Consider the following 12,367-nt stretch of genomic DNA (forward strand, 5'->3'; position numbering starts at 1 on the left):
TCTGAAAAGTGCTCTCCTCGACAGTGTGGTGCTGGCACACCCAGACTTTGATAGACCTTTCATCCTCTCCACCGATGCGTCCCTTGATGGTCTGGGTGCTGTCCTTTCACAGGTGCCTGCTGGCAAAGAGAGAGCAAGACCAATCGCTTTTACGAGCAAATCTCTCAGTCGCAGTCAAGCCAACTATCCTGCTCACAGGCTAGAGTTCTTGGCCCTCAAATGGGCGGTTGAGAAGTTCAGTCATTGGCTCAAGGGCCACAGGTTCACCGTCTGGTCAGACAACAATCCTCTCACGTACATCCTGACCAAGCCAAAGCTTGATGCCTGTGAGCAGCGTTGGGTCTCCAAACTGGCTCCTTATTCCTTTGAGATCAAACACATCCCTGGGAGGTTGAATGTGGTGGCCGATGCTCTCAGTAGGGACCCATTCGTGAAGCCTTTAAGGGAACGGCTGCTGTGCGAGCCTTACTCTGAGCTGCTGGGTCAAGTTCATGATGTCAATGATGGATGTGTGCAGGACACCTTTCGCCTCACCTGCCAGCCACAGTCCTTGGGGAGTCCCTCTCCCTCGGCTGCCATTGATGGTTCCCTGTCTGAAGATGACTTCTCCTCTCTTCTCTCCTCTTTGGACAACTGGGATTCTGCTCCTAGACAGCGTGCAGTCTCTCTTGCTGACCATCTCACCACCTTGGAACCTCCTGGCCAAGACATGTTGCCTTCCTTATCCCTCACCGACCTGCGGTCACACCAGCAGCGGGACCCAGTCGTCCCAAGGGTTGCTCATTATGTTGACAGGAGACGCAGGCCCTCCAGGCGTGAACGCTGTAATGAGAGTCAGCCTATTCTGAGAGTCCTTAAGCAGTGGGATAAACTGACACTTCTGAACGGCATCCTCTATAGGGTCTCAAAGGACCCCTTGACCAAGCAGAAGAGGTTCCAGTTTATTGTACCTGAGTCCCTGAAGGCAGATGCCCTGTCTGGTGTTCATGACCGCGCTGGTCACCAAGGTCAGCCCTGCACACTTTCTCTGGCTCGCAGGCGCTTCTTCTGGTATGACATGGAGAGGGATGTCCGCAATCATGTTAAGTGCTGCCACAGATGTGTCCTCAGCAAAACCCCTGAGCCCTCCGCCAGAGCCCCACTGGAGAGCATTAAAACCTCTGCTCCTCTGGAACTCGTGTGTGTGGACTTCTGGTCAGCTGAAGACAGTAACAACAAGTCTGTGGATGTCCTAGTGATCACTGATCATTTTACCAAGATGGCACATGCTTTCCCCTGTCAGGATCAGACTGCCAAGAGGGTAGCCAAGAAGCTGTGGGACAACTTTTTCTGCATCTACGGCTTCCCTCAGCGCCTGCACTCCGACCAGGGAGCACACTTTGAAAGTGAGCTGATTGCTGAGCTCTTGAGGCTGTCAGGGGTTGACAAGTCACACACCACTCCTTACCATCCTATGGGGAACGGCGGCACAGAGCGGTTTAAACGCACCCTAGGTAACATGTTGAGATCTCTACTCCCTCGTTCCAAAGAGAAATGGGCGCAGTTGATCCAGACCATGACCTTTGTGTACAACTGCACTGTTCATGAGACCACTGGGTTCGCACCTTTCTATTTGATGTTCGGGAGGGTCCCTAGGCTGCCGGTTGACCTCCTGTTCAAGAATGTACTCCATGATATGACCGTGTGTGACTATGATGCCTATGTGAAGTCCCTTTTGGAAGACCTGCACTGCGCAATGGCACTAGCTCAGAAGAATTGCACAGCTGAGCAGAGACATCAGTGTGATCAGTACAACAAACGGGTCAAGGGTCAGCCTCTGTCTCTCGGTGACCAGGTGCTGCTGGCAAACAAGGGTATCAGAGGGAAACGTAAGCTTTCTGACAAGTGGGAGCCCACTGTCTACACTGTAGTGGCTGCGAAACCCGCCATACATATCTACCGGATCAGGGATCAGGGCGGACATGAACGTGTCGTTCACCGAAACCTGCTGCTCCAGATCAACTTCCTACCCGTAGATGAAACCTTGGATGATGAAGCTACTCCTGTGTCCATGCCTGCCTCTAGTGTGGCCAATGCCCCTCCTCCATCTGATTGGCTTGAAACTGAGATGTCTGGATTAGACACTGCAGCCGCAATGGGTGAACCATCACTTGCTGGGTCCCTCTCGAGTGTTGATGACTGGGATGATGGCCGCACCGCCTCATGGGTCCGTGAGCAGCCCTCCATTGACGAGTCCCATGGCCCAGATAGTCCACCATCTCCCTCTGTTGTGGCCTCCCCCTCTTCAGATGTTCCTGCCGAAGTTGTGGACTTCTCACCAGCTTTCCCTGCTCCCCTACCACATCCATCACCTGCCTGCTCAAGTCCGCCTCAGGCATCTAATGCTGAAAGCCGACTTACCTCGCGGTTTGGCAGAGTCATTAGGCCAATATGTCGTTTAATTGAGTCCATGACACAACTTGAGTTCCTTCTAGGGGTTGAGCATGACTCACGTGCTGGTATTCATGTGTGAAGTGTGTAAATCTGAGTGGTATATTTTTTTGTTTTCAATGATGTGTTCTTTGGCTACTCTTTATGTTGGTATAGTGATGTACTGCTGTATCAAACCCTGTTTCTTGTCCATGGACCTACGTTGTTTGGCCTGAATATGTGTGGTGTATAAGGCACCTCATTTTGTCTATGGAGTATTATGAGTTGTTGCTAGGCGCCAAGCGAATCTCAAATTCTCTTATCCTTTTGATAGGAAGCTCATTTTGCTGGTTCATGCTGCTTTGTTGTGTTTGTGTTTTCATTATGGCCGGTGTTTGTGAATGGGTTCTGTTATACAACCCAGAATTTTGTGTAATTCTTGGGGGGTGAGTGTAACAGGGTCAATTATAGCAGTAATATGTCATGTAATATTTAGTCATATTCAGTGTTATAATTACCCAAAATCTGTGTTTTAACCTGACATGAGGAACTAGTGAGACTCAACTTATGTACCCTACGACCATTTTGGGGGTTACCCTCCTATAAAGGGGTGTTTCCCGCGCTACCTCTGCCCTTTTGCTGTTGTACTACATGGGAGAGAGGCTTGAAGTACACAAGTGTGATTGACGAAAGGATTTTGTTGTTCCCCTTTTCGCCGTCAGAAATAAACGGAGATCGCCTCCAAAGACATTAATGGCTTGCAGCGTATTAATCAACACACAACGCAGAGAATACGAAAGTCCACCGGTTACACACACACACACACCCTAACACACACACACACACACACACACACACACACACACACACACACACACACACACACACACACACACACACACACACACACACACACACACACACACACAACCACAACCCTGTCTGTCGTCATTTTTTCACCGAAGTCTTTTGTGCTGCTGTAGCGCCTCCTGTTGAATTTGAACCTTACAGTCAATGATTTGAACAGGTAAGGCCATAGTGTCAGGCGGCTGCCAGTGCGCATGCGATGTTGCTCTCAGTGAAAATGAGGCCCGGTAAATAGGCTTTCACAATAAAAGCGTTAAAGTGTCGGAGAGCTGCCACAGAGCGAAGCGGGACGCTTTTAGTTTTATATTTATTTTAATGTGCAAGGGAAATGATTGGGTTGAATCCAAAATATATAATAAATGTGCGTATCCTCTCCGGGCCTGCTGGAGTTTGATCAGGGGCCCTGCGTGGGGACGGGATGTTTATTTTGGAAATCAGTGACCGGAAGTGATGCTGTTTGAACAGGGCTTGAGCTTCATGGTGATGCGCAGCTCGGGGAATTTCAGAAACACAAGGAAAATCAACACAGGTCTGTGCAGTGTGTGTGTGTGTGTGTGTGTGTGTGTGTGTGTGTGTGTGTGTGTGTGTGTGTGTGTGTGTGTGTGTGTGTGTGTGTGTGCGCGCGCGCGTGCGCTTGTTTGTGTGTGTGTGTGCGTGTGCTTTCTTCAGAGTGCGTGTGCTTTTTAGGGTGTGTCTATGTGTCAGGCCAGAGTTATGATGCTACATGTTTATATTTTATTTTGTACATCCATATAAACTGGTTAATATGATGTACAGCTGTATGTTTATATTTCATATATAGGAGCCGCCCAGGTCGACAGTTACAGACCTGTCAGTGCTGCAGCTTCAATTCAATGATCACTGTTCATACAGGAAGTACAGCAGGAGGATCTCTGGTATCAACATCGGTCATCAATCCGTGAAGGGCAGCTCTCCTGAGTTAGTCCCAGATATATCCTGAGTTAGTCCCAGATATATCCTGAGTTAGTCCCAGATATAGTCCCAGATATATCCTGAGTTAGTACCAGATATATCCTGAGTTAGTCCCAGATATAGTCCCAGATATATCCTGAGTTAGTTAGTACCAGATATATCCTGAGTTAGTCCCAGATATATCCTGAGTTAGTACCAGATATATCCTGAGTTAGTCCCAGATATATCCTGAGTTAGTCCCAGATATATCCTGAGTTAGTACCAGATATATCCTGAGTTAGTCCCAGATATATCCTGAGTTAGTCCCAGATATATCCTGAGTTAGTACCAGATATATCCTGAGTTAGTCCCAGATATATCCTGAGTTAGTCCCAGATATATCCTGAGTTAGTACCAGATATATCCTGAGTTAGTCCCAGATATATCCTGAGTTAGTCCCAGATATATCCTGAGTTAGTCCCAGATATATCCTGAGTTAGTCCCAGATATATCCTGAGTTAGTCCCAGATATAAATATATTTCATATATAGGATGTAATTATATAAATATGTTATCTGTAATATATTTGTATTGTATTGATCTGTGTATGATAATAATGATAGCATTTAGCATGTTGGTGATGTTCCTGTCTCATCCACAGAGGGCGCTGTTACCATGACTCCCTGTGCCCCGCTCTCATTGGTCGGCCTCCTGCTGCTGGCCTCCTGTCAGCTAGCCTCTCTGCAAGATCTGACCAATAGGAACGCGGATTTCTCGGCCCACCTGTACTGCGCAGTTTCCAGCCGTACGGACGACAATGTCTTCCTGTCCACTTTCACGCTGTCTGCTGCGCTGCTGCCACTGCTGAGCGCTGCCGCCGGGCCCACCCAGGACCAGCTGCTGCAGGGCCTCAGCCTGAAGGGCCTCGACCCACATACCCTCCCAGGTAGGTACAAAAACATTTTCCAAATGTAAAACGGATCTGCAAGTACGCAAAACAATCCCACAGATAAAAAAAGGATTTGTGAATACTAAAATACATTTCCAAATAAAGAAAATGAATTTGTGAATCTCTCTCTAACATTTACGGCTTTCCATCAGCCAGACCTCAATCCATTTTTGTGGATCGAAATGCGTTTGTGGTTTGTCTTTTTACCCCCAAAGAGTTTTGAGCCAAACCTCCGGTGGTAAGAAGGGAAACCTCCTCGTGCCGTTCAGCTATGTTCGGGTGATGATGTAATTGCTGCCTTTCAAACTGAAAGCATGCTATATGGTGATGGTAAGCGACAGTGTCCGTTCATGTTGCAGGCTGGGGGAGCCAGCAAAGGGATGGTGAGCCGGAGAGGAGCCGCAGTGACAGGAGACCCTGTGGTTCCTCTCCGGCTCAGTGACCCGCGGCAGTGCAGGGTTTCGTCTCACCGCTGCTCCTCTCCTGCACGGTGGCCGTGCCTTTGAGAATGACCAGGGCTGCCCCCGCTCTCTGCTGCAGAGTTCATGTTAACCATGTATCACAGTGGCCCTTTAGAGCCACTGTGTGCTACAAGCTACTGCCCGATTATTTGGTGCTCTCTAATTCACTTTAGAAAGGTTAGATTGAGATGATAAGAATAGATTGTATTTATGTAGAGCTTTACCTGGTGCTCAAAGTTGCTTTACAAGCAAATAAGCATAGATCTGAAGTGCTTTGTGACTTCTACCCACCTGAAGAAAAACGTAAGTACTGAGTTATCTGCCCCTGCAGGCAGCCTAGATGCTGCCATCCCAATGAAACATAAATGAATACTAAAGTCTACTTTGTATACATTGAAAAAATAAAGACCAAGACTCACCGTGTCACATTGAAATAGAAAAGGGTATTAAATCCACATCAAGCGACCTTTTTTTAGAACTGCCTGCTTGTACTTAGAGAAAGTTGATCCACAAACCGAGAATTGAGATCCATAAAAAATGCGTTGACGCATGTCTGATGGAAAGTCGTAGATGTTAGAGAGAGATTCACAAAACCTTTTCTTTATTTGTGGAATTATTTTTGCATTTTTGCAGGTCCGTTATACATTTGCAAAATGTTTTCGTGACTTTGCAAATCTGTTAAGTACATTAGTGGAAAGTGTTAAACATTTACACACAGATTATTTTCTGTTCACACAGATATTATTGAGACAAATCTAACCCCATACTGAGAGCTCAGTTCGGGTGAGTAATCTAGAATCTGTCCTCAGACCTGTTCCAGAGTCTCAGCACCGCAGTGTCGAACGGCAGTTTTGATATGAACCTTAGGCAGGGCGCGGCCGTGCTCCCCAGACAAGGCGTCAAGATGTCCTCATCCTTCCGGGACATAGTTCAGACCAAGTTTGGAGGGAACGCTCAGAGTTTGTACTACACGTCGCCACTGGAAGCCGCCTCCACCATCAACCTGTGGGCTCAAGAAAGGACTGGAGACACCGTCAAGGTGCTGGTGACTGACCTGGACCCCCAGACCCAGCTGCTGCTCGCCACTGTTGCCGTTTACCAGGGTAAGCTTCCCCCCAGAGTTACCCTGATACCAGTGTCAGAGTTACCCTGATACCAGTGTCAGAGTTACCCTGATACCAGTGTCAGAGTTACCCTGATACCAGTTTAATGAAGTATTGAGGATTGTGTTGTTTAAATAAATGTTTGTTTTGTTGTTTGTGTGTTGCAGTCCAGTTCAGTCCGTCCTTTAACACGTCCCTCACCCAGGATGAACGGTTCTACGTGAACAAGTACCACGTGGTCATGGTTCCCATGATGTTCCGGGCCGATAAGTTCTTCCTGGCGTACGACGGCGCACTGAAGGCCGGTGTGTTGAAGCTGCCGATGGCGGGCGGGGCAGCCATGTTGGTGGTTCTTCCCGATGAAGATGTGGATGTCACCGCAGTGGAGGAGGAATTGACCGGAGACAAGATCCAGACCTGGATCAGACAGCTGAAAAAGACGTGAGCCCTCCTGACCCCTTACCTCCTGACCCCTTACCTCATACGTCTCAAACTCAAGGCCTGCTGGCCAAATCCGGCCGACAGACTCATTTAATGTGGCCCTCGAGAGTTTCCAAAGAATATAAGGTTTATTATACGGCTACACTCCGCTTTACGGAAGCTCGTTGCCCATAAACTACATGTCCCACAATTCATCTGTTTTGTGACATGCGCACTGAAGCGACTTCAGTCAGTGTGGAGTGAGGCAGTGACAGACAGAGCTACAGCCGCACAGCGACACCAAACACGGAGCAAAGTCTGCTTCAGCAACCCAGACCAGAACCACCAGAACCGACGGACGGCTGATCCTCACAGAATGACCCGGTCTTTCAGAGCCACTGATCTAAAAATAAAATAATAAGGCTAACTTAATCTCATAAATTCATGGGATTTATTTAGCAGACAGAGAAATGTAACTGTACCCCCACAGTATCTGTGTCTAAGTGCACCTTATGTCAGTGCACCCCTGTGTGTTGATGCTACCAAACTCAGGGTTGTAGTTGTTGCATATTTTCCCTAGACTTCTGCTTTCAGATGTGGTTATTACCAAATCTCCTCATCTCCTACCTCCTGACTCCTCATCTCCTACCTCCTGATCCCTTACCTCCTTACCCTTACCTTACACCTCCTGACCCCTCATCTCCTACCTCCTGACCCCTCATCTCCTACCTCCTGACTCCTCATCTCCTACCTCCTGATCCCTTACCTCCTTACCCTTACCTTACACCTCCTGACCCCTCATCTCCTACCTAGTGATCCCTCATCTCCTACCTCTTGACCCCTCATCTCCTACCTCTTGACCCCTCATCTCCTACCTCCTGACCCCTCATCTCCTACCTCCTGACTCCTCATCTCCTACCTCCTGATCCCTTACCTCCTTACCCTTACCTTAGACCTCCTGATCCCTCATCTCCTACTTCCTGACCCCACATCTCCTACCTCCTGACTCCTCATCTCCTACCTCGTGACCACAGATGAGGGGTCTTACTATCCTTCCTTCCTTCCATCCTTGTTCTTGACATGATTTATTTTAGCTTCTTTTTTATGTTTTCTCTGAAACAGGAAGTTGGAGGTGCAGCTTCCTCGCTTCCTGTTGGAACGTTCTTATTCTCTGCGTGATGTCCTTCAGACTCTCAACATCACTCAGGTGTTCCAGGAGGCGGCCGACCTGAGCAACATGGGCGAGGGGGACGCTGTGAAACTCACACAGGTGAGTCCAGGTTCTCCCTGGGGGCTCTGAGACTTCCTGTCTGTTTTGAACACTTCCTGTCTGTTGTCATCACTTCCTGTCTGTTGTCATCACTTCCTGACTGTTATCATCACTTCCTGTCTGTTGTCATCACTTCCTGTCTGTTGTCATCACTTCCTGTCTGTTGTCATCACTTCCTGTCTGTTGTCAACACTTCCTGGCTGTTATCATCACTTCCTGTCTGTTGTCATCACTTCCTGTCTGTTGTCATCACTTCCTGTCTGTTGTCAACACTTCCTGTCTGTTATCATCACTTCCTGTCTGTTGTCATCACTTCCTGACTGTTGTCAACACTTCCTGACTGTTATCATCACTTCCTGTCTGTTATCATCACTTCCTGACTGTTGTCATCACTTCCTGACTGTTGTCATCACTTCCTGACTGTTGTCATCACTTCCTGACTGTTGTCATCACTTCCTGACTGTTGTCATCACTTCCTGACTGTTGTCATCACTTCCTGACTGTTATCATCACTTCTTGACTTTTGTCATCACTTCCTGTCTGTTGTCATCACTTCCTGACTGTTGTCATCACTTCCTGACTGTTGTCATCACTTCTTGTCTGTAATCATCACTTCCTGTCTGTTGTCAACACTTCCTGACTGTTATCATCACTTCCTGTCTGTTGTAATCACTTCCTGACTGTTGTCATCACTTCCTGACTGTTGTCATCACTTCCTGACTGTTGTCATCACTTCCTGTCTGTTGTCATCACTTCCTGTCTGTTGTCAACACTTCCTGTCTGTTATCATCACTTCCTGTCTGTTTCATCACTTCCTGACTGTTGTCAACACTTCCTGACTGTTATCATCACTTCCTGTCTGTTATCATCACTTCCTGTCTGTTGTCATCACTTCCTGTCTGTTATCATCACTTCCTGTCTGTTTCATCACTTCCTGACTGTTGTCAACACTTCCTGACTGTTATCATCACTTCCTGTCTGTTATCATCACTTCCTGACTGTTGTCATCACTTCCTGACTGTTGTCATCACTTCCTGTCTGTTGTCATCACTTCCTGACTGTTATCATCACCTCCCGTCTGTTGTCATCACTTCCCGTCTGTTATCATCACTTCCTGACTGTTGTCATCACTTCCTGACTGTTGTCATCACTTCCTGTCTGTTGTCATCACTTCACTTCCTGTCTGTTGTCATCACTTCCTGACTGTTGTCATCACTTCCTGACTGTTGTCATCACTTCCTGACTGTTGTCATCACTTCCTGTCTGTTGTCATCACTTCACTTCCTGTCTGTTGTCATCACTTCACTTCCTGTCTGTTGTCATCACTTCCTGACTGTTGTCATCACTTCACTTCCTGTCTGTTGTCATCACTTCACTTCCTGTCTGTTGTCATCACTTCCTGACTGTTGTCATCACTTCCTGTCTGTTGTCATCACTTCACTTCCTGTCTGTTGTCATCACTTCCTGACTGTTGTCATCACTTCCTGACTGTTGTCATCACTTCCTGTCTGTTGTCATCACTTCACTTCCTGTCTGTTGTCATCACTTCCTGTCTGTTTTCATCACTTCCTGACTGTTGTCATCACTTCCTGACTGTTGTCATCACTTCCTGACTTTTGTCATCACTTCCTGACTGTTGTCATCACTTCCTGACTGTTGTCATCACTACCTGACTGTTTTCATCACTTCCTGTCTGTTGTCATCACTTCCTGTCTGTTGTCATCACTTCACTTCCTGACTGTTGTCATCACTTCCTGACTGTTGTCATCACTTCCTGTCTGTTGTCATCACTTCCTGACTGTTGTCATCACTTCCTGACTGTTGTCATCACTTCCTGTCTGTTGTCATCACTTCCTGACTGTTGTCATCACTTCCTGACTGTTTTCATCACTTCCTGTCTGTTGTCATCACTTCCTGACTGTTGTCATCACTTCCTGACTGTTGTCATCACTTCCTGACTGTTGTCTGTTGTCATCACTTCCTGTCTGTTGTCATCACTTCCTGACTGTTGTCATCACTTCCTGACTGTTGTCATCACTTCCTGACTGTTGTCATCACTTCCTGTGTGTTGTCATCACTTCCTGACTGTTGTCATCACTTCCTGACTGTTGTCATCACTTCCTGTCTGTTGTCATCACTTCCTGACTGTTGTCATCACTTCCTGACTGTTGTCATCACTTCCTGTCTGTTGTCATCACTTCCTGACTGTTGTCATCACTTCCTGACTGTTGTCATCACTTCCTGTCTGTTGTCATCACTTCCTGACTGTTGTCATCACTTCCTGACTGTTTTCATCACTTCCTGTCTGTTGTCATCACTTCCTGACTGTTGTCATCACTTCCTGACTGTTGTCATCACTTCCTGACTGTTGTCATCACTTCCTGTCTGTTGTCATCACTTCCTGTCTGTTGTCATCACTTCCTGACTGTTGTCATCACTTCCTGACTGTTTTCATCACTTCCTGTCTGTTGTCATCACTTCCTGACTGTTGTCATCACTTCCTGACTGTTGTCATCACTTCCTGACTGTTGTCATCACTTCCTGACTGTTGTCATCACTTCCTGTCTGTTGTCATCACTTCCTGACTGTTGTCATCACTTCCTGTCTGTTGTCATCACTTCCTGTCTGTTGTCATCACTTCCTGTCTGTTGTCATCACTTCCTGTCTGTTGTCATCACTTCCTGACTGTTGTCATCACTTCCTGACTGTTGTCATCACTTCCTGACTGTTGTCATCACTTCCTGTCTGTTGTCATCACTTCCTGTGTGTTGTTTCAGGTTTTTCATACAGCCGTGGTGTCGGTTGCCGACAGCGACGGTACAGGAGTTGGAGCAAGCGTTTTCTCTACGCTGCCCCCCCGACTGACGGTCAACAGACCGTTCATCTTCATCATTTACCTGCAGACGAGCGGCGCCGTGTTGTCCATCGGCCGCGTGATCGACCCGTCCAGGAAGTGATGTCATCCTGCCTAAAGACTACACGTAGTTAAAACTACAAACCCACGCTTCATAGCTGGTGTACCAAGACCCTCTGTAGGTGGAATGTCACAGAAATGAGAGTTAGAAGAATTGGTATGGAAGACAGGAGGTCATACTTGGTGTCTATTATATTAGGTGTTATTTTGTAGATACTATTATTGTATTGATAGCATTTGTGTTACGGTGATACTCTAATGTTTTAATATTGTTGTTGTTAGGGTGTTGATCCTGAGAGCAGAAACCTCTGGGTATCTAAGCTTTGAGACTGAAACTAAAGAATCGTTGTGTTGAAGGACCCTATACATATATATACACATATATATACATATACACACTGCCCGGCCAAAAGACAGGTCCCCAGCCTGTGGGGGCAGGGCTGTGATCTGGGGCTGCTGCAGTTGGTCTGCTCTAGGTTCAGCAACCCAAAGAATGAGGTCAGCTGACTCCCTGAATATACTGAAGGACCAGGATCCATCGGCTCAGACTGTGAGAGAGTGGTTCAGGGAGCATGAGACATCATGTCACACATGGATCGGCCCCCCCAGAGTCCAGACCTGAACCCCATTGAGAGTCTTTGGGATGTGCTGGAGAAGACTTTGATCAGTGGTCTGAATCTCCCATCATCAAGACCAGATCAAAAATAATGACAGAAATAAATGTTGAGACGTTGCAGAAGCTCGGGGAAACGATGCCACAGAGAATGCGTGCCGTGAAGCTGAAGGCGGTCCAACGGATATCAGAGGGGGGGCTTTTTTTTTGGCCGGGCAGGTGTGCATATATATATTTAATCCAGATCATTAGCTTGTGTCCTCCTAAGCCACCAGGCAGTATTACTCGTTAGTATTTACAGAGTCTTGTTCGTGAAGGCGAGGCGTTAGAGTCATGCTTAGAGCCTCTTAGTTAACGTTAGCATGATCATAGCGTGATGTGCTGTATGTCTGAAAACACTTCCTGTACCTAAATGAATATTAAACGTGTGCAACCTGTAAAACATGAAA

General features: G+C 47.2%; 1 protein-coding gene across 2 annotated transcripts; it reads left to right on the forward strand.

Moving 5' to 3' along the window:
• The first annotated feature begins 3,609 nt into the window (after window positions 1-3,609).
• LOC134863209 (protein Z-dependent protease inhibitor-like) lies at window positions 3,610-12,367 on the forward strand. Of its 2 annotated transcripts, XM_063881580.1 has the most exons (7): window positions 3,753-3,805; window positions 4,079-4,215; window positions 4,850-5,134; window positions 6,408-6,701; window positions 6,869-7,142; window positions 8,244-8,391; window positions 11,169-12,367. In XM_063881580.1, exons 3-7 carry the CDS (start codon window positions 4,864-4,866, stop codon window positions 11,346-11,348), a joined length of 1,167 nt encoding a protein of 388 aa, XP_063737650.1. In that variant the 5' UTR covers window positions 3,753-3,805; window positions 4,079-4,215; window positions 4,850-4,863; the 3' UTR covers window positions 11,349-12,367. The 2 variants fall into 2 exon arrangements, with proteins under 2 accessions (XP_063737649.1, XP_063737650.1); XM_063881579.1 differs by lacking the exon at window positions 4,079-4,215 and having other exon boundaries at window positions 3,610-3,805.

Source organism: Eleginops maclovinus, chromosome 4, assembly GCF_036324505.1.
Source record: "Eleginops maclovinus isolate JMC-PN-2008 ecotype Puerto Natales chromosome 4, JC_Emac_rtc_rv5, whole genome shotgun sequence".
Lineage (NCBI taxonomy): Eukaryota > Metazoa > Chordata > Actinopteri > Perciformes > Eleginopidae > Eleginops > Eleginops maclovinus.